Genomic DNA, 22454 nt, shown 5'->3' with positions numbered 1-22454 from the left:
TGAGGTAATAAAAGGGTTTAATAACTGAAGAGACTCTCTTTATAATTTATAATTTAGCATAAGGACTTTACCATTGTCTTTTCCCACTGCACCTTGGCGGCAGCTGTCTCAGGCTTCAGTGAGTCCTTTAGCATGTCGGGCAGCATCCAAGGAGCAGGAGAATCGACGTTTCGGGCATGAGCCCTTCTTCAGGCTCATGCCCAAAATGTCGATTCTCCTGCTCCTTGGATGCTGCCTGACCTGCTGCGCTTTTCCAGCAACACGTTTTCAGCTCTGATATCCAGCATCTGCAGTCCTCACTTTCCCCCCTTCAGCATGTCGACCTTGGAAGACCAACAGATTTCGGGCTGACCAAAGAATGTCTTTCACTGCAATCCAGGCACAATTAATGTTTGTCTCGGTGTGTGTCCCAACGAACAGACCATAGGGCACAGGCCCTGCGCATGGAGCTGCTCAGGATGAACCTTGACAACTCCAGACCTTCTTTGCCAAATCCAGAAGGAGATGTGTAACAGTCTGTTCACCAGTCCAACCATTTTGAAGGCAGTGTGTGGTAGTGCATGGACACTGGGAATGCATGAAGGATCTGACAGGCAGTACTATTCTCACCACCAGCAAAGCTAAGTCCTGATTTCTGTAGGAAAGTTCTGGTGATGAGCCATTCTGCCAAATGACTTTAACATATACTCAGGAATCTACATGACAGGATCCACCCTTTCATTTTCCTGCAGGGTATGGAGAATGACACATGCTGACAACTTCCTGATGGTCAAAGGTGTTTTCATTGCAAAATTTTCCACAAAGGACAGGTGATATGGAATGGTCCAACTACTTTGGACATTTCGTAGCAACAAGGCCAAACCCATCCCTTGCAACATTGGGGATAGGTAGAACCTCAGTGTGTAGTGACACTTGATGTTTGTGTACCAAGGGTCTAAGTGCATCCAGGTGTAGCCACATATGAAGGTGGCCGTCAGGATGAGGGCAGCTTTGGGTACTTCCTTCCCCCTTATCCAGAGCTTTCTACATGGTTTCTCTGTGGACATGGTCCATCGTTGATCTCCAGATGAAGTAAGTTTTTTATTTCAAAAATATATTTTATTCATAAAATATATCTTTATATTGTTATGAAGTTGAAGACATGTACTATATCTTTAAGAGAGAGAGAATGCTGTTCTGAACTGAGAGCTGACAAGCACCTGTCACATGACTAACTAGCAGTCTCAGATTGTACTGAAAGTTCAGAAAATATAACCTTTAGCTGTGAAATAGATACCTGAATTGGTTACTGTATTGACAACAATTCAAATTTAACTAGTCTAAATAATGCCCCAGGATACTAAAACCCAATCAAATTTGAATTTATTGTTTTTGCCAACATCGAATCAATGAGACAATCTGATGTTGGGGGGATAAAGAAAGGCATTTTGGAGGGGGATCCAAGATGGCAGCGATCTAGGAGGATTGTCTTGCAGAGCTCCACACCACAGCACAAGCGGATGATATCCTGGGACTCTGGAAAGGTTGTGGAGCCCCAGGAAACTGTGAAAAATTAACTTACCCGTGTTTTCACTGTCTATAGATGCTGTAGAAGGGAGTAGGAGTGTCCAAGGCTAGGCCCGCAGTCCAGCCTGCAGAACCCTCAGGCTCAATTACATACCAGGCCCTGGTGAAGGAGCTCGTGAAATCTTGCGAGATGCTGGGTAAGCAGATAGAGGAGTGGTTGGCCCCAATCTCTATCATGCTGCAGAAGCATGAACAGCAGCTGGGAGACCTGGAAAAGAGGATGGCTGAGGTTGAACACAGAGTCACAGTGGTGAAAGCTGATACCAGTTCCTCCAAGGATAGGCTCCAAATCCTAGAGATACAGGTCCATAATTTGCGTGACCAAGTGGATGATCTTAAGAACAGGAGCAGGAGAAAAAAATATTCGGATCACTGGTCTGCCGAAGGGTAAGGAAGGTGAACGGCTGGCAGAATTTATTGAGGACTGGTTGCTGAAATTTCTTAACTTGGAAGTATGGAAAATAAAGAACATGAAAGCATGGGAAGGGTTAAAGCATGAAGACCACTGGCAATCTGTGGTCTGTGGAAGGCAAGATGGGATAATCATAGTGGAATGCTTTTACACCAATTAGCAGAGTAAGGTTAACGCTGAAAGGTCACTATGGCGTGATGAGATAACACAAGTAATAAAGCAAGTTTCTCTGTTAAGTGTTACAATAACAGGATTGGGACAATAAAAATTTGGGACATGACATTAAAATATCTAATTAATAGTTAGTAGAGTCCACTTGAGACAGGAGACTATTGTAATGTCAATAGGTTAGTCTGGAATGTAAAGATCACTATAGCAGAGTTAGCAATAAAATCTAACCGTGACATTAGAATAACATAAGTAGAATGTACAACTAAAGAGATCATGGGAACTAACGTCACTGGTTTATTGTGTAGCTAGAGTGAGGTACCTTGATTAATATAGTTGGACATGCTGTTGAGCTAACAGAAACATGATTAAAAAAAATATAAAAATCCACAGACCCTGAGGTTTGTGGGCATTCGAGAATCTGCTTTCTCAGTGTCACAGTTTTTTTATGGCAAATAAAAGACCTACTTCTTGAAGAACTCTCTGCGTCTCCTGTTGGTTCTCTATGTTTTCTCCACAACAGAGGCTGGAATGAGAGGCTTGAGGATCGAGAGGGTTCACCGGGTCACGACACGGAGATCAGGTCTGGGTCAACGTTCTTAACCTCTCTTGGTACGGTTTCATCATTACAGAGATAAAGGGAGAATCGTGGAACCTTCCAGGATCTGGGGATGGATCCAAAGGCCTAATTTATGAGGGCTCTAAGATCATGTTCTTCCAGGGCTCCTCAGCAGCAGTGATTCAGAAAAGAAAATCCTATGACGATATTAAGAAAAGACTGAGGGAGCTTGGGATCCAGTACTCTCTGAGATATCCCAAGGTGTTTTGGTTCACCTTAGATAGTTCCGTACATCCATTTCCTTTTTTTATTGGTAATAATCTGGTTTAAACTATGTGCGGCAGCAGTTGAAATGTGTACTTTCAATTTCCATGTTAAGTTATATCAAAGGATGGGTGGGGTATTTATCCCTTTTTTCAGTAAAAAAAAATCTTTATTCGTATTGCTATTCCATGGTGTATTTTCTTTCTTTTCTATTTGCGTTTGGGGTCCAGCTCTAGCTCGGAGGAGGGAAATTGGTTGAGCTGGCTAGATGCTTTCTTACGGGCAGTTTATACCAAGTTCAGGTATTTAAATGCTTGGGCTGCAGTCTTGGCAGCAGGATGGGAAATTGGGTTTGGGATGGGTAGATGCCCTCTTTGGGTTGGGGGGGCAGTGGTGAGTTCCCCTATTCAGCATGGTTGGTGCTTTATATGTTGGTTTGCTTTTTGGTTTTTGTTGTATATAGTCTTTGATAGCTTTGTAGGTTTGTTAACTATAGTGGTTTTAGTTTATGTAATTTTTATGTTCGGTGGATCTTGTGACACTAAGGCTCAGCAATCTGTGGTTTGAGTTCCTCCTCTCTGGAATTTAAACGTTACTGCAGAAGGGTATGGCTAATGACTTGATTAAATGGTGTACCTGGAATATCAAGGGGAGTTACTCACCAGTTAAGAGAAAGAAGGTACTTTTGAGTCTTAAGAAGGAGAGGGTGGATATTGTTTTATTACAGGAGATACACTTGGATGATAGGGAGTATTTGAAACTACAGCAGAATGGCTTTGATCGGGTTTACATTTCAACTTTTAATACCAGATGTAGGAGAGTGGCTATATTGGTTAGGAGGAATCTCCTATTTAACTTACTAGAGTGTGCTAAAGACACACATGGGAGGTTTATAATTCTCAAAGTGCTGATAAATGGAAAAGAATATGGTGTTTTAAATGTTTATTGCCCTCTGGCCCATCCCCTCAAATTTTTGGTAGATGCATTCTCTAAACTGATCAGTCTTGAGTCCTGGTATATCATTATAAGGGGAGAATTTAACTGTTTCATGGATCCCACAGTAGAAAGGTTGCCCAAAGGCACCCCGATACCTTCTGTACAAACTAAACAATTAGTGGATCTGTTTGTGGAGTTAAGGTTGGTGGACAGATCCGGAGACATGTCACACCAGGATTGATTTTTTTCTAACCCCTGTGGTAGCCATGGATTTGGTGGCATTTTATTCGATTGGTAATATTACGCTCTCTGATCATGATCCAGTGTACTGTTGGTTAAGATTAAGGACATTTGAGTGGGAGCAGCGGCCGTGTAAAAGCGAAGCCGGGAGACTACAGCTAAGGTAAGACAGTTTGTTGTAAAATTACTTACCTGTAGCGGGCAGCGGTGTTTTTTTTTCTCTCTCTCTTCACAGAAAGAGCGGGAGCAGCAGAGGAAGTGACGGCAAGCAGAGGGGCAGCCGGGAAGGAGAACAGTGAGTATAAATACTCACCCTTTAACACCAACGGTCATTTGAGTGGGAGCAGCGGCCGAGTAAAAGCGAACCCCGGGAGACTTTTCACCACAGAGAGCGGCGCGAGCTGGGCGGAAGTGAGGTTGGAGCGCAGAGCTGGGCGGGAGGGTAAGTGATTAGTATTTGAGTGGGTGTGTTCTAGACCCCAGGCCCTACTTTGTAGGGCCTCCCTCCCACCCTCCTCCTCTAACCTAACTTTAAAGTCCACAGGTAAGCGACTCAGTGTTATTGACTCAGTGTTCTTGTTTTGGAGACAAAGTGTACAGTCATGGCAGCGCAGGCGGTGGAATGTTCCTGCTGCAGGATGTTTGAGGTAGGGGTGACCACCAATACTCCTGCCGACTTCGTCTGCAGGAAATGCAGTCAGATCCTGCTCCTCACCGAACGAGTTAGGGAACTGGAACTGGAGTTGGATGAACTGAGGATTATTCGAGAGGCTGAGAGGGTGATTGATAGAAGCTACAGGGACATAGTTACGCCGGAGAACAGAGGTAGCTAGGTAACAGTTAGAGGTGGGAAGGGGAAGAAGCAGGCAGTGCAGGGTTCCCCTGTGGTCGTTCCCCTAAATAATAAGTATACAGCTTTGGAAACTGTTGGGGGGACAGCCTTGCAGGTGTAAGCTGCAGTGAAGGGGTCTGTGGCGTGAGGTCTGGCTCTGAGACTCAGAAGGGAAAGGGGGAGAGGAGGAGAGCGCTAGTTATAGGAGACTCTCTAGTTAGAGGGACGGACAGGCGGTTCTGTGGACATGGGCGAGACTCTCGGATGGTTTGTTGCCTCCCGGGTCGGACCGTGTCTTCAGAATCCTTAAGGGGGACGATGTGCAGCCAGAAGTCGTGGTACACATTGGCACCAACGACATAGGTAGGAAGAGGGGTGGGGAGGTCATTCAAGAGCTCAGGGAGTTAGGCTGGAAGCTAAAAGCTAGGACAGACAGAGTCGTCATCTCTGGGTTGTTGCCGGTGCCACGTGACAGTGAGGCAAGGAATAGGGAGAGAGTGCAGTTGAATACGTGGCTGCAAGGATGGTGTAGGAGGGAGGGCTTCAGGTAGTTGGACAATTGGACTGCATTCTGGGGAATGTAGGACCTGTACAAACAGGACGGGTTGCACCTGAACCAGAAGGGCACCAATATCCTGGGGGGTAGGTTTGCTAGCACTCTTCGGGGGGGTTTAAACTAATTTGGCAGGGGGATGGGATCCGGACTTGTAGTCCAGCAAGTAAGCTAGCTGTGTGTCAGGTTGTCCAAGACTGTAGGGAGGCTGTGGAGAAGGTAGCACTGACAGGGAATACTTGCGGACACAGAGATGGGCTCAAGTGCGTATACTTCAACGCAAGGAGTATCAGAAATAAGGTGGGTGAACTTAAGGCGTGGATCGGTACCTGGGACTACGATGTTGTGGCCATCACGGAAACATGGATAGATGAGGGACAGGAATGGCTGTTGGAGGTTCCTGGTTACAGATGTTTCAGTAAGATTAGGGAGGGTGGGAAAAAAGGAGGGGGGGTGGCGTTGCTAATTAGAAATGGTTTAACGGCTGCAGAAAGGAAGTTTGAGGGGGATCTGCCTTTGGAGGTAGTATGGGCTGAAGTCAGAAATAGGAAAGGTGCAGTCACCTTGTTGGGTGTTTACTATAGGCCCCCCAATAGCAGCAGAGATGTGGAGAAACAGATTGGGAAACAGATTTTGGAAAGGTGCAGAAGCCACAGGGTCGTAGTCATGGGCGACTTCAACTTCCCAAATATTGATTGGAATCTTTTTAGATCAAGTAGATTGGATGGGGCGGTGTTTGTGCAGTGTGTCCAGGAAGCTTTACTAACTCAGTATGTAGATTGTCCAACCAGAGGGGAGGCCATGTTGGATTTGGTACTCGGTAATGAACCGGGACAAGTGATGGGCTTGTTAGTGGGTGAACATTTTGGTGATGGTGACCACAATTCTGTGACTTTCACCTTGGTTATGGAGAGAGATAGGTGCGTACAACAAGGTAGATTTTACAATTGGGGGAAGGGAAATTACGATGCTGTAAGACAGGATTTGAGGAGCATAAGTTGGGAGCATAGGCTGTCAGGGAAGGATGAGGTGGAAATGTGGAACTTTTTCAAGGAGCAGATACGACGTGTCCTTGATATGTATGTACCTATCAGGCAGGAAAGAAATGGTCGTGTGAGGGAACCTTGGTTGACGAGGGAGGTTGAATGTCTAGTAAAGAGGAAGAAGGAGGCTTACATAAGGTTGAGGAAACAGGGTTCAGACAGAGCAGTGGAGGGATACAGGATAGCCAGAAGGGACCTGAAGAAAGGGATTAGGAGAGCTAAGAGAGGGCATGAAAAATCCTTGGCGGATAGGATCAAGGATAACCCCAAGGCATTTTATGCGTATGTGAGAAACCTGAGAATGACGAGAACGAGGGTAGGTCCGATCAAGGACAGTGGTGGGAGACTGTGTATTGAGTCGGAAGAGATAGGAGAGGTCTTGAACAAGTACTTCTCTTCAGTATTTACGAACGAGAGGGACCGTATTGTTGAAGAGGAGAGTGTGAAACGGACTGGTAAGCTAGAAGGGATACTTGTCAGGAAGGAAGATGTGTTGGACATTTTGAACAACTTGAGGATAGACAAGTCCCCCGGGCCTGACGGGATATATCCTAGGATTATGTGGGAAGCAAGAGAGGAAATTGCAGTACTGTTGGCAATGATCTTCTCGTCTTCACTGTCAACGGGGGTGGTACCAGAGGACTGGAGAGTAGCAAATGTTGTGCCCCTGATCAAAAAAGGGAATAGGGATAACCCCTGGAATTACAGGCCAGTTAGTCTTACTTCTGTGGTAGGCAAAGTAATAGGAAGGGTACTGAGGGATAGGATTTATGAGTATCTGGAAAGACACTGCTTGATTAGGGACAGCCAGCACGGATTTGTGAAGGGTAGGTCTTGCCTTACAAGTCTTATTGAATTCTTCGAGGAGGTGACCAAGCATGTGGATGAGGGTAGAGCAGTGGATGTAGTGTACATGGATTTTAGTAAGGCATTTGATAAGGTTCCCCATGGTAGGCTTATGCAGAAAGTCAGGAGGCATGGGATAGAGGGAAATTTGGCCAATTGGATAGAAAACTGGCTAACCGGTCGAAGTCAGAGAGTGGTGGTAGATGGTAAATATTCAGCCTGGAGCCCAGTTACAAGTGGAGTTCCGCAGGGATCAGTTCTGGGTCCTCTGCTGTTTGTAATTTTTATTAATGACTTGGATGAGGGAGTTGAAGGGTGGGTCAGTAAATTTGCAGATGATACGAAGATAAGTGGAGTTGTGGACAGTGAGGAGGGCATTTGTCGTTTTCAAAGGGACTTAGATATGATGCAGAGCTGGGCTGAGGAGTGGCAGATGGAGTTCAACCCTGCCAAGTGTGAGGTTGTCCATTTTGGAAGAACAAATAAGAATGCGGAATACAGGGTTAATGATAGGGTTCTTAGTCAGGTGGAGGAACAGAGGGATCTTGGGGTCTATGTACATAGATCTTTGAAAGTTGCCACTCAGGTGAATAGAGTTTGTAAGAAGGCCTATGGAGCATTATCGTTCATTAGCAGAGGGATTGAATTCAAGAGTCGTGAGGTGATGTTGCAGCTGTACAGGACTTTGGTTAGGCCACATTTGGAGTACTGTGTGCAGTTCTGGTCGCCTCACTTTAGGAAAGATGTGGAAGCTTTGGAGAAGGTGCAGAGAAGATTTACCAGGATGTTGCCTGGAATGGAGAGTAGGTCATACGAGGATAGGTTGAGAGTTCTCGGCCTTTTCTCGTTGGAACGGCGAAGGATGAGGGGTGACTTGATAGAGGTTTATAAGATGATCAGAGGAATAGATAGACAGTCAGAAACTTTTTCCCCGGGTACAACAGAGTGTTACAAGGGGACATAAATTTAAGGTGAAGGGTGGAAGGTATAGGGGAGATGTCAGGGGTGGGTTCTTTACCCAGAGAGTGGTGGGGGCATGGAATGCGCTGCCCGTGGGAGTGGTAGAGTCAGAATCATTGGTGACCTTTAAGCGGCATTTGAATAGGTACATGGATGGGTGCTTAATCTAGGATAGAAGTTCGGCACAACATTGTGGGCCGAAGGGCCTGTTCTGTGCTGTATTGTTCTATGTTCTATGTTCTATGTTCTATTATAGTGGGTTTGAGGCATTGGCAAATGGATTCATTTATCCTCAAGAAAAATAAGTTTGTGGAGTACTTCTCTAGGGAATTTTCGGCGTTTCTAGACATTAACTCGGGCTCAGTTAGTAGCCCATCCGTCTTTTGGGAAACTGCCAAAACCTATGCCTGGGGTTAGTTATCTCCTCCTCTGCCAGTAGGAAGCAGCAGAAGAGTGAGCAGCAATGTCTCCTCGAAGCGCGGTTGAAGGCAGCCGAGAAGACTTACTTTGACAGGCCCTCATTGGACAAACTACAAAGGATTACAGTGCTGCACTGAATTCCGTGCTCATGCAGACAGCAAAGGAGCTATTTTTGCAAAGCGAAGGTTATATGAGCATGGTGACAGGTCAGGCAAATACTTAGCATAACGCGCCAGGAAAAGGAATGCCCCTCAAACTATTATGGCGATTAGGGAAGGGTCTGGGAACCTAACATGTGACTCCAAAAAGATTAATGTGGCATTCCAGGTATTGTACTCTAAGTCATACCAATCTGAGGGTTGTGAGGAGGGGTGGGCAAAAATTGAATTTTTTTTTCAGGAACTGGAGCTCCTGGGCTTGACCCCCGAACAATAATCTTTTCTTAATGCTCCCTGATCAGAGCAAGAGGTGCAGGAGGCTGTGAAGCAGCTTCAGAGTGGAAAGGCGCCCGGTTCTGATGGACTTCCCAGCGAATTCTATAAGGAATTTATAAACATATTGTCAGGCCCGATGCTGAATATGTTTAATGATTCATTCAGCCATGATTGTCTCCCGACATCTCTGAAAGAGGCCAATATTTCACTTATTCTTAAAAAAGGGCAAGTCCCGGAGGACTGTGCTTCATACAGACCCATTTCACTCTGAAATGTGGACTTTAAAATCCTCTCTAAGACTTTCTCTTTAAGGCTGAAGACTGTGTTACCTTCTATTGTTAAAGAGGACAATTGGGCTTCATAAAGGGCCACAGATCCTCCAATAATGTTAGGAGGTTGCTTAATGTAATTCAAGCTTATCAACAACAGTCAATACAATGAGCTATTTGTTGCTGGCTGAATCTTACTTTGTACACAAGCCATGGTGCCACTTCATCTGCAATTAAACTTCCTTCACTGGTTAAAATAGTGCTTACAATAAATGCTAGGACCTTGCTTTAAAAAAAGTGCAGCAAATCATTCCACAAGCCTTGTTTTTTTTTTGAAACAGCCCTTTTCCCATTTCAGTCCACAATTAGAAATGTAGGAAAACAAAAAGATATGTTGACACTTACTACCAGTGTTGAATAAAAATTCCAATTTTTCCTCCATAAAATAGAATTGCAAATTTAACTAGTTTCACCTTTTCAAGTTTAAAATTGCATTGCTTTTTGGTATAGGCTAAGTGAAATTATGTTATCCTGTGTAATCACATCTATTTGAAACCAAAGACAGTCATGTTTCAGCTTAATACTAACACAAACATTCATCTAAAACTCCTGGATGATCCATACATTTGTTCTTAGTTCTGTAAGCAGCTTCCGTTCCCCCTTTACAATGCTTCTTTGATGTTCTAAAGAATAAAATCAAACACATCTTATTAAAGTAAACCTCCTTCTGCCCTGTTCCAGAACCTCTAAACTGTCTAAATTGTATTACACTTTGATTAGTTTGTCCGATTTAAATCCCTTCACAACTTACTATTGGCTCCCACCCAAAAGAAAGTCACCATCAAGTGTTGGAAAAAATCTATTATTGAGAAATCACAGGAAAAATTTCATCTTCTTGACCAAACCTTACTTGATTTCCAGACAAAGATCACTACAATTTTAGCTGGAACACTAAGCCTCCAACATGGTTGGTCCATCTACTGTTGATTGTAGACCTGTTCTGACTGCTAAATTTTACCACTTTTTAACAACGATTCATATCAAACATGTCATAACCACTTTCCTACTAATCAGGATGCCAGAGAACCAAATTTCCTTGGTCTACTTCACACATAATTCAGCCAGGCATGATCAGAGAAACAATTGTACAATAAAACATCCAGACATGATTGTTTCACGATGGTTCTAAACATCCCTCCTGCGGTTCAGAGATGGCATTGCAATATCACTACGTCGCCAAAAACGGACAGAGGGTTTAATTATTACGTTTCCTCCTTATTGGGAAAAGTATTTTCTCACAAATAAAAGCCGAAAGATGCTGTAAACAGAGACAAAAATAGAAATTGCTGGAAAAGCTCAGCAGGTCTGGCAACATCTGTGCAGAGAAATCAGAGTTAACATTTCGGGTCGAGTTACTCTTCCTCAGAACTCAGTTTCCCACAATGTATTTTCGAGATAGAAAATTAGTAGAATAGTGGAATATTAGAGCCCAAGGTGTTGACAGATAACTTTCTGATACTATCATGCTAACATACTTTAGTTTTATAGCAAGTTCAAAACAAAAACATGACGTACTAAAATAGCAAAAGTCGTTATAAACGATCATTATCATTGCTGGCCTTCTGTAAGAATGCCTCTTTAAACAATAGTCAATAGTCAAAGCCACGTATTAAGCATAGAAAACGAGTTAACGAACAGTGGTTTCAATGATCGTGGTCCTTTCCAGCTGAAGTTGACCATAAGATAATACTGTAACACAAAAAGCAAAGCAACAGCCGGATCAACGGCCCTGCAATAACACATCAGTTTAGTCTTCCTCAGTGTGAGGGAAAACGTCCAACTGTGCAGCAGTTGACAAGCCCAGGCCTTCAGTTATTGATTAGTTGGGTCTGTTTGGAACTCCCTAGCTATCTACATGATAGATGTTCTATTAGTTTGGGCTTCCCCTCTCAGTGTTCGGTGCTTTGCGGCTGCGTGTCAGAAGAGCTGTGCACGGATTTTAAGTGAGGGTGGCGGAGGAAAAACAAAACCCTTGCAAAAGAATCAGCACGATGAGTAAAAAGGAGGAGGATGATATTGTCCGAATTGCGAAAAAGATGGATAAGATGGTGTCGAAGAAAAGCACGGTGAGCTGTGTGCGGCCGTTGAGCCTGTAACAGACGGGACAGAGGGAGGAAACTGGGCCCCGCGCGTGAAACCCTCGCCCCTCGGAACGCGTCCGGGAATTGCGCGCCACCATCAACCGCCGCCGAATGTTGAAGGCGGCGCGCGCGGCTTCCCGAAGGGAATGCCCGCAGTTCAGCTACCTCGGAGGATTCAATACAACATGGTCGTTTGGAGGTTTTACACTTACCAAATAGACGGCATCCATCTGTCCCTACGATAAGTGGGCCCCACCCCCCCGGGCATCTACCAAAAAGCAAAACAGGGGAACCGACTTGTGGTTTGTGATGCTGTCTGACAGCTGTTTCGAGTCAAATCGTGTCCTTTTCTTCGCCCAGAGAGAAATCTACGAAACATTCTTTTTGTCATTGATCCGTTGATGAAATGTAGAGTTACTTCTTGGACTGATTTTAATTATTTTATAGCGTTTCCTGCTTACAAACCAGTTGGCAGAGTGGACAGTTGAAAAAAATTAGGATTATTGTGGCACGGTGGTCAGCTAGAGGGGCTGGATTCGAGTCCCACCTGTACCAGGAGTGTGTAGAATCACGTCTGAACAGTTCATTTTTAAAAAAAATTCTCGAGGCTTGTTTCATCGTTTCTCTTGTGGCTCAGTGATCCTACCTTCGGGCCACATGGTCTAGGTTTATGTCTAACCTGCACCAGAGGATGTTATTTTGGAAATAAAATGCTATCTAAGAAATGGGCGACCAACTCAGTAATATCAATATGGCTCGGTTCAGTTTAAGAATTCAGTTGCTACAATGATGCTTGATTTAGGATATAAAAGGCTGAGTAATTGGGAAGCCCACTAATTTATATGCCTTTTTATTAAATTAAGACTCCTGCAGTGAAAAGGAGCAAGTGGTTCTGTCTAAATCAAATTCAGTGGAGCTAATTCCAGAAGATGAATTGTCTGATCATTTGCTGATTCATTTAATATTCTGTACTGGTAGTGAAAAAAATGCAGCCAATGATTGGTGTGCTTTTATGACCTGGATGGATGTGAAAATTTAGCAAATGCCATGGTTTCTGCAGGCAAGTAAGTGGTCATGAAATCCAAGAAAGCAGAGCTAACGCTTTGAGTCTAGTACCTTTTCATCAGAGCCTGGATTTGAAATATTAACTCTGCTTTCTTCCCACTGATGTTGCCAGACCTGCTGAATTTCACCAGTAATTTCTGTTTTTCTTTTAGATCGCCAGCATTTTTAGTTCTTTGTTTTATTTGGATTTTTGTAGTCCCTTTTTATGGCCTCAGAATGCATAAAGCACACCACAGCAAATTTGCAATTTTTTTGATATTGTCACTAGTATATACAAATGAGGAAACTATTTTTGCACAGAAAGATAGTACGATCATCATTGCAATCATTGTTAACTGTTGGTTGTGCCTGGTGTACAGTGTAATTTTAGTCTACATACTCAAGAATAGTTGTTAAGTATATTATGCTCACTTCAGGAGTTGTCTTCTGAGGAAAGATTGGGCCTGTATCCATGACGTTTAGAATAATGAGAGGACTAAATATGGTGGATACTGAGTATTTTTCCTCTTGTGCGAGATATTAGAACTAGATTGTGCCAATTTAAAACATGAGGTTTCCTATTTAAGATGTAGATGAAGATCTTTTTCTTTCCCAATGTCGTTAGTCTGTGGAATTCTTTTCACCAAAAAAAGCAATGTCATTGAATATTTTTAATACCAAATTAGATTCTTGATTGACAAGGGAGTTAGCGGGTAGAGGTGGTAGATGGGAAAGTGGAGTTGGGATCACAATCAAGTCAGCCATAAATCTTAGGGCAAGTCATAAAACATAGAAAAATACAGCGCAGTACAGGCCCTTTGGCCCTCGAAGTTGTGCCGATCCAAGCCCACCTAACCTACACTAGCCCACTATCCTCCATATGCCTATCCAATGCCTGTTTAAATGCCCATAAAGAGGGAGAGTCCACCACTGCTACTGGCAGGGCATTCCATGAACTCACGACTCGCTGAGTAAAGAATCTACCCCTAACATCTGTCCTATACCTACCACCCCTTAATTTAAAGCTATGCCCCCTCGTAATAGCTGACTCCATACATGGGAAAAGGATCTCATAGTCAACCCTATTTAAACCCCTAATCATCTTGTACACCTCTATCAAGTCACCCCTAAACCTTCTTTTCTCCAATGAAAACAGCCCCAAGTGCCTCAGCCTTTCCTCATACGATCTTCCTACCATACCAGGCAACATCCTGGTAAACCTCCTCTGCACCCGTTCCAGTGTCTCCACATCCTTCCTATAGTATGGCGATCAAAACTGCACACACTACTCCAGATGCGGCCACACCAGAGTCTTATACAACTGCAACATGACCTCAGGACTCCGGAACTCAATTCCTCTACCAATAAAAGCCAGTAAGCCATATGGCTTTTTCACAGCACTATTTACCTGGGTGGCAACTTTCAGAGATCTGTGTACATGGACACCAAGATCCCTCTGCACATCCACACTACCAAGTATCCGACCATTAGCCCAGTACCCCATCTTCTTGTTACTCTTACCAAAGTGAATCACTTCACACTTACCTACATTGAACTCCATTTGCCACCTTTCTGCCCAGCTCTGCAACTTATCTATATCCCGCTGTAACCTGCCACATCCTTCCTCACTGTCAGCAATTCCACCGACTTTCGTATCATCCACAAACTTGCTCACCCAACCTTCTAGCCCCTCCTCTAGGTCATTTTATAAAAATGACAAACAGCAATGGTCCCAAAACAGATCCTTGCGGAACACCGCTAGTAACTGCACTCCAAGATGAACCTTTACCATCAACTACTACCCTCTGTCTTCTTCCAGCCAGCCAATTCCTAATCCAAACCTCCAACTCACCCTCAATGCCATACCTCCGTATTTTCTGCAGTAGCCTACCATGGGGAACCTTATCAAACGCCTTACTAAAATCCATATACACCACATCTACCGCTTTACCCTCGTCCACCTCCTTAGTCACCTTCTCGAAGAATTCAATCAGGTTTGTGAGGCACGACCTGCCCTTCACAAAACCATGCTGACTATCCTTGATCACATTATTCCTATCCAGATGTTCATAAATCCTATCCCTTACAATTTTCTCTAAGACTTTGCTTACAACAGAAGTGAGACTCACCGGCCTATAGTTACTAGGGTTATCCGTACTCCCCTTCTTGAACAAGGGAGCCACATTTGATATCCTCCAGTCTTCTGGCACTATTCCTGTAGACAACGAGGACATAAAAATCAAGGCCAATGGCTCTGCAATCTCCTCCCTTGCTTCCCAGAGAATCCTAGGATAAATGCCATCAGGCCCAGGGGACTTATCTATTTTCACCCTTTCCAGAATTTCCAACACCTCTTCCCTACATACCTCAAAGCCTTCCATTCTAATTAATTGTGACTCAGTATTCACATCGGCAACAATGTCCTGTTCCTGAGTGAATACTGATGAAAAGTATTCATGCAGTGTCTCCCCAATCTCTTCAGCCTCCACATGCAACTTCCCACTACTATCCTTGACTGGACCTATTCCTACCCTAGTCATTCTTTTATTCCTGACATATCTATAGAAAGCCTTAGGGTTTTCCCTAATCCTACCAACTAAGGACTTTTCATGTCCCCTCCTTGCTGCTCTTAGCTCTCTCTTCAGATCCTTTATGGCTACCTTATAACTCTCAATCGCCCCAATTGAACCTTCACGCCTCATCTTTACATAGGCCGCCCTCTTCCCTTTAACAAGGGATTCCAATTCCTTATTAAACCATGGCTCCCTCACACGACCCTTTCCTCCCTGCCTGACAGGTACATACTTATCAAGGACACTCCTTGAACAAGCTCCACATATCAATTGCACCCTTCCCTTGAAGCCTACTTTTCCAAGCCACGCATCCTACTTCGTGCCTCACCGCATCATAATTCCCCTGCCCCCAGCTATAACTCTTGCCCTGCAGTGCACATTTATCCCTCTCCATCACTAGAGTAAAAGTCACCAAATTGTGGTCACTGTCCCCAAAGTGCTCACCTACCTCCAATTCTAACACCTGGCCTGGTTCGTTACTCAGAACCAAATCCAGTATGGCCTCACCTCTTATTGGCCTGTCTACATATTGTGTCAGGAAACCCTCCTGCACACATTGGACAAAACACCGACCCATCTAACGAACTCGAGCTATAGCTTTCCCAGTCAATATCTGGAAAGTAAAAGTCCCCCATAACAACCACTCCATTACTTTCACTCTTCTCCTGAATCATCCTCGCAATCCTTTCTTCTACGTCTCTAGGACTATTAGGAGGCCTGTAGAAAACTCCTAACAGGGTGACCTCACCTTTCCTATTCCTAACCTCAGCCCAAATTACCTCAGATGGCGAGTCTTCATCCATCGTCCTTTCCACCACTGTAATACTATCTTTGACAAGCAATGCCACACCTCCCCCTCTTTTAACCCCACCTCTGACCCTACTAAAACATTTAAACCCTGGAACCTGCAACAGCCAATCCTGTCCTTGTTCTACCCATGTCTCCGTAATAGCCACAACATCGAAATCCCAGGTACCAACCCACCCTGCAAGTTCACCTACCTTATTTCGTATACTTCTTGCATTGAAGTATACACACTTCAAGCCACTTTCCTGTTTGCAGGCACCCTCCTTTGAGATTGATGCCATGTTCCTAACCTCCCTACACTCCAAGTCCTGCACCCTAAAGCTACAGTCTAGGTTCCCATGCCCCTGTAGAGTTAGTTTAAACCCCCCCAAAGAGCACTAGCAAACCTCCCCCCAAGGATACTGGTGCCCCTCAGGTTCAGGTGTAGACCATCCCGTTTATAGAGGTCCAACCTTCCCCAGAAAGAACCCCAGTTATCTAGATACCAGAATCCCTCCCTCCTGCACCATCCCTGTAGCCACGCATTTAACTGTTCTCTCTCCCTATTCCTCGACTCTATCACGTGGCACGGGTAACAAACCAGAGACAACAACTCTGTTGTTTTAACTCTGAGCTTCCAACCTAGCTCCCTGAAAGCCTGCCGAACATCCTCAGCCCTCTTCCTACCTATGTCATTTGTGCCAATGTGGACCATGACTTCAGGCTGCTCCCCCTCCCCTTAAGGACCCGGAAAACACGATCAGAGATGTCACGTATCCTTGCACCTGGTAGGCAACATACCAAACGTGAGTCTCTCTCGCCCCCACAAAACCGCCTATCTGTGCCCCGAACTAAGTCTGAGGTGTTGTATGGCCTAAACCTGCTCCTAATGCACATGTTCGTAGATATGTTGCTTGCTGATAAAATTCTACCTCCTAAGATTAACATAATGTATGAATTCGGAGCTGGAGCAGGCTGCTTGGCCTCTCAAGCCTATTCTTTCATTAACGAAGACTATTGCCAATTTAACTGCTCCACATTCCCATTGAACCCCAGTAGCCGTTCACTCCCTTACTTATAACTGAAGCATAATCTCCATATTTCTTTGTTCAGTTCTCTTTACAATAAACAATGATGTTCATTCCTCATTAGTTATATTGTTTGGGAATCCTGCAGATCCCACTGTGCCTCAAAATTCTGCAATCTCTCACCAATTAGATAAAATGCTGCATTTTTATTCTTGCCAAAATGGGCAGTCACATCTTCCCACTTTATTCTCCCATTTGAGAGTTCTTTGCACACTTATTAAATCTATTTATGTTATTTTGCCTCTTGATGTCCTTTTTGCAGTTTGCTTTAATAAGACTACAAGAGTTTTCTATCTATGATTGAGTAATCAGCACATTTACCAAGCTTACCTTTATTCCTTCATCAAATCCATTAATATGAATTATTAAAAATTGAAGCCTCGGTAGCAATCATTATGAAACACCACTCATAACATTTTGCCAGTGAAATATAGAAACCAGGAGCACAAGTTGGCCATTTGGCCCTCCTCACCATTAAATATGATCATAACTAATTCTCTCTCTCAAAGCCACATTCCTGCTTTCTTTTCATATGCCTTGATTCCTTTAATATTGAACTTCAGCAACCTTTTTCTTGAATATAGCCAGGGTATTATGAGTGAAGAAATGTTTCGTCATCTCAGTCTATATGACCATAAAATGTAGGAGTAGAGGGAGGCCATTCAGCCCATTGCTTCCACAAATCAATGAGATAATGGCTGATCTGATAATCCTCAACTTCACTGCTTTGCTTTTTCCCCCCATAACCCTTGATTCCCTTACTGATTAAAAATTTGTCCACCTCAGCGTTGAATATACTTAATGACCCAGCCTTAACAGCCTTCTGTGTAAGAATTCCATTGATTTGCCACTCCAGGAAAGAAATTCCTCCTCATCTGTCTCAAGTGCAACTTGTTTTTTTTTAAAGAGTATTTCTTCTCATCCCAGACTTTTCCACTAAAGGAAACAACTTTTTGCATATCTACCCTGAGAATCTTGAGGATTTCAATAAGGTCAGCTTTCATTCTTCTGCATTCTGAGTACAGGCTCCAATTTACTAAACCTGTCCTCATAAGACAGCCGCTCCATTCCTGGTATCAGCCTCATGAGCCTTTTTGGTCTGCCTCTGATGGCAGTTTATCTTGTCATAGATATGGGCCCAGCCCTGTTCACAGTATCCTCTTTGCTTTGTAATTGTCCTTATTTAACTTCAGCACGGTTAATTCTGACTAATGTTGTCCAAGTAGTGCCTTGAGTAGGTTTAGCAACTGATTTTATATTCCATTCTCATTCCTCCCCCATTACCTGAGCTGGGATGTTAGCGTTTTGTGATTTGTGCAAGTTCCATAACTTGCTGTGGTCTTTTTTAATTTAAATAATATTCAGCTTTTTTTTCTGCCAAAGTGTCATTTCAATAACCATGTTTTAGGCCATCACTTAACCTGTTTGTATCCTTCTGCAGCCTCTTTGTGTAATCTTCACTATTTGCCTTCCTGTCTGTTTTTATGTCGTCCACAAACTAGATTCACTTTCCTCATCTAAGCAATTAATGTTTTGTAAATAATTGTGATCCTTGGCACTCCACTTATTCCAGACTATCACATTAAAAATGATCCCCCATCTCAACTGTCACCTGTTAGCTCATCCTCCATCCATATAACATACTATTTTCGATTGTTACTAAGTAGCCTAATATGTGATACCTTATGAAATACCTTCTGAAAGCACAAGTATATTACATCCAGTACTTGCTCTTCATCCTGCTTCTTACCACTTCAAAGAATTGTAGTAAACTTGTCAGGCATTATTTTCCATTCATGAAGCCATACTCACTCTGGTCATATTTCTGAATGCTGTGCTGTTGCCTTCCCAATAAAGACATTTAACCTAACTTACTTGTAGCTAGTTGTCACTTGTTTGCTTCCTTTTGTAAATAAAGGTTTTACATTAGTGGTTTTCCATTCCTTCAGGACGTTTCCAGAATCTAAGAAGATTACTATAAGTGTATTCACTATCTCTGTAGCCACTTCCTTTCATATCCTAGAATGTATCTTGTCAGGTCCAGTTAGTCTTTAGCCCTGTTAGTTTCCCTCGCACTTTTAGTTTTAGTCATTGTATTTATTTCCTGTCTTTTTTTTGTTGTTGAATAAATAATTTCCTAATATTGTTGATACCTCCTCCTGTGATGCAAAGTATATATTTAACTCCTCTGCCATTTCTTGGTTTCCTTATATATTTTTTTAAAAGCCTCATTCTCTTAAGCATTCTATGTTCATTTTAGCTTCTCCGTTCCTTTTGTTATATACAGGAAGCTCCTGCTGTCTGTCTTGATATAACTTGTGTGTTTATCTACAAAGTTTATTTTCTCCGTCACTTTTTTTGGTTGCTTTTGTTAGTTTTAAAAAAAAATTCCCAATCCTCTGTCTTACCACTTATTTTTGCCACATTGTATGTTTTCTCTTTCAATCAAATGCTCTCCTTAACTTCCCTCTCTGTTTAATCATGTTAGTTTATCCCCTTCCTAAATCCTCCTTCCTCGCTGGAATATGTCTTTGTTGTTTCTCAATCTGTTCTTTTTTTTTGCTGAATTCCTTCCCCAGTCTGCTCCAACCAGCTCTGTCCTCTTTGCTTTGTAATGGTCTTTATTTAACCCCAGCATTGTTAATTCTGACTGATGTTCTTTCCTCTCAAACTGCACAATTCTATCATGTTATGATCAGTATTTCTGTCCTACATGCCTACCCTATATCCTGAGACACTAACCCCTGGTTTCAGACTCTCCAACCAGGGGAAGCTTCCTCTTTTATCTGTTCTATTTTAGATTACTTAGTGTGGAAACAGGCCCTTCGGCTCAATAAGTCCACACTGACCCGCCGAAGCGCAACCCACCCACACCCATTCCCCTACATTTACCCCTTCACCTAATACTACGGGCAAGTTAGCATGGCCAATTCACCTAACCTGCACATTTTTGGATTGTGGGAGGAAACCGGAGGAAACCCACGCGCGCACAGGGAGAATGTGCAAACTCCACACAGAGAGTCGCCTGAGGCGGGAATTGAACCCAGGTCTCTGGCGCTGTGAGGTAGCAGTGCTAACCACTGTGCCGCCTATATTCTGTCTAGCCTTGTTAGAATTTTACACATTTGAATCAGACTCCATTCTTTAAAACATCTGAGTATCGACCCAGTCAAACCAATCTCTCCTTTTAAAACAGACTTACCGTCCTCAGTATCAGCATAGTGAACCTTGGCAGCACTCCCTGTGTGGCAATATGTTCTTTCTTAGACAGGGAGATCAAAACTTCACACAGTACTCCAGATGCAGTTTTACCAAGGCACTGTAGAACTGCACTAAAACATCCATTCTTCTGAGCTCAAATCTTCTTCAATGAAGGCCGCTATAATATTTGTTTTCAAAATTACCTGCTGCACCCGCTTGCTAATTTTCCTTGACTGATGTACAAGGATGCCAAGAACCCTTTGTACATCCACATTTCACAATATCACATTTTAAATAAATACTCTGCATTTCACACAAATCTTTACATTTATCCATGTTTTACAGCATCTGCTAAGTTTTTGCCCACACATTCAACTTGTCCAGATCTCTCAGATGCCTTATTGCATCCTCCTCACAACACTTAATGCCCCCAAATGTTGTTATCAACAACTTGGAAATATTGCTTTTGGTTCCCTTATCCAAGTTATTTCTATGTGTTTAAAATATCTTGGGCCAAAGCATTGATCCTTTTTAAGCCACTCTTCACCAGTTGTCACCCAGAAATTGATTAGATTAGATTACTTACAGCGTGGAAACAGGCCCTTCGGCCCAACAAGTCCACACTGACCCTCCGAAGAGCAACCCACCCACACCCATTCCCCTACATTTACTCCTTCACCTAACACTACAGGGCAATTTTGCATGGCCAGTTCACCTAACTTGCACATTTTTGGACTGTGGGAGGAAACCGGAGCATCCGGAGGAAACCCACGCAGACACGGGGAGGACGTGCAAACTCCACGCAGACAGTGGCCTGAGGCAGGAATTGAACTCGGGTCTCTGGCGCTGTGAGGCAGCAGTGCTAACCACTGTGCCGCCCACAATTGATCCATTACTTCCCATCCTGTGTTTCAGATCTGTCATCCAATTTATAATTTATGCTGGTATGTTTCCTGTGTGCTTCAATTTTGACCATTAGCCTATTCTGTTGGGCCATATTGAAAAACTTAATATCCAAATATATAGTTTGTGAGAAGATTTGTAGCTCGGGTGCTCGTTGTTGTGGTTCTGTTCGCCGAGCTGGGAATTTGTGTTGCAGACATTTCGTGCCCTGTCTAGGTGACATCCTCAGTGCTTGGGAGCCTCCTGTGAAGCGCTTCTGTGATCTTTCCTCCGGCATTTGTTGTGGTTTGAATCTGCTGCTTCCGGTTGTCAGTTCCAGCTGTCAGTTGCAGTGGTCGGTATATTAGGTCCAGATTGATGTGCTTATTGATAGAATCTGTGGATGAATGCCATGCTTCTAGGAATTCCCTGGCTGTTCTCTGTTTGGCTTGTCCTATAATAGTAGTGTTGTAGCGAAGGACCCGATACCCAGCATGAGCAAAACCAATGTAGTGTACAAAATCCCATGCAAGGACTGTACAAAACACTACATCGGACAAACAGGAAGACAGCTAACGATCCGCATCCACGAACACCAACTAGCCATGAAACGACACGACCAGCTATCCTTAGTAGCCACACACACAGATGACAAGCAACATGAATTCGACTGGAACAACACTACTATTACAGGACAAGCCAAACAGAAAACCGCCAGGGAATTCCTAGAGGCATGGCACTCATCCACAGATTCAATCAATAAGCACATCGATCTGGACCCAATATACCGACCACTGCAACTGACAGCTGGAACTGACAACCGGAAGTGGCAGATTCAAACCACTACAAATGCCAGAGGAAAGATCATAGAAGCGCTTCACAGGAGCCTCCCAAGCACTGAGGATGTCACCTAGACAGGGAACGAAATGTCTGCAACACAAATTCCCATCTCGGCGAACAGAACCACAACATCCAAATATATAACATCTACTGGTTCTCCCTTATCTGTTGTACTAATTACATCCCTAAAATGTCCTTTAATTTGTTAACCATGATTTCCCCTTCATAAGCCCATGTTGACATTGTCTAATTGTGTGAATACCTATTAAGTGTTCTGTCATCACGCCTTTTATAATAAGACTCTAGCAGTTTCCCCACTCTTGACGTTAGGCTAAGTAGTCTGTAAATCTCTTGTTTTATCTCATTTTTTTTAATCTAGTGGGATTACATTTGCCAC

General features: G+C 43.5%; 1 protein-coding gene and 1 long non-coding RNA gene across 2 annotated transcripts in view; one reads left to right on the top strand and one right to left on the bottom strand.

Moving 5' to 3' along the window:
• LOC140477161 (uncharacterized) overlaps window positions 1–4620 on the bottom strand; it is a 44360-nt gene extending 39740 nt beyond the window's left edge. Inside the window, exons 1-2 of the long non-coding RNA XR_011960660.1 lie at window positions 4338–4620; window positions 1562–1774 (exon numbers count right to left, since the gene is read on the bottom strand). This is a non-coding gene — a long non-coding RNA (uncharacterized lncRNA). The remainder of the gene's footprint in view (window positions 1–1561; window positions 1775–4337) is intronic.
• Window positions 4621–11443: 6823 nt separating this feature from the next.
• tcea1 (transcription elongation factor A (SII), 1) overlaps window positions 11444–22454 on the top strand; it is a 79734-nt gene continuing 68723 nt past the window's right edge. Inside the window, exon 1 of the mRNA XM_072570543.1 lies at window positions 11444–11628. Coding sequence (XP_072426644.1) covers window positions 11554–11628 — 75 coding nt within the window. The 5' untranslated portion in view covers window positions 11444–11553. The remainder of the gene's footprint in view (window positions 11629–22454) is intronic.

The sequence above is a fragment of the Chiloscyllium punctatum genome, chromosome 5, assembly GCF_047496795.1.
Source record: "Chiloscyllium punctatum isolate Juve2018m chromosome 5, sChiPun1.3, whole genome shotgun sequence".
NCBI lineage: Eukaryota > Metazoa > Chordata > Chondrichthyes > Orectolobiformes > Hemiscylliidae > Chiloscyllium > Chiloscyllium punctatum.
This window is presented reverse-complemented; position numbering and strand designations above follow the sequence as displayed.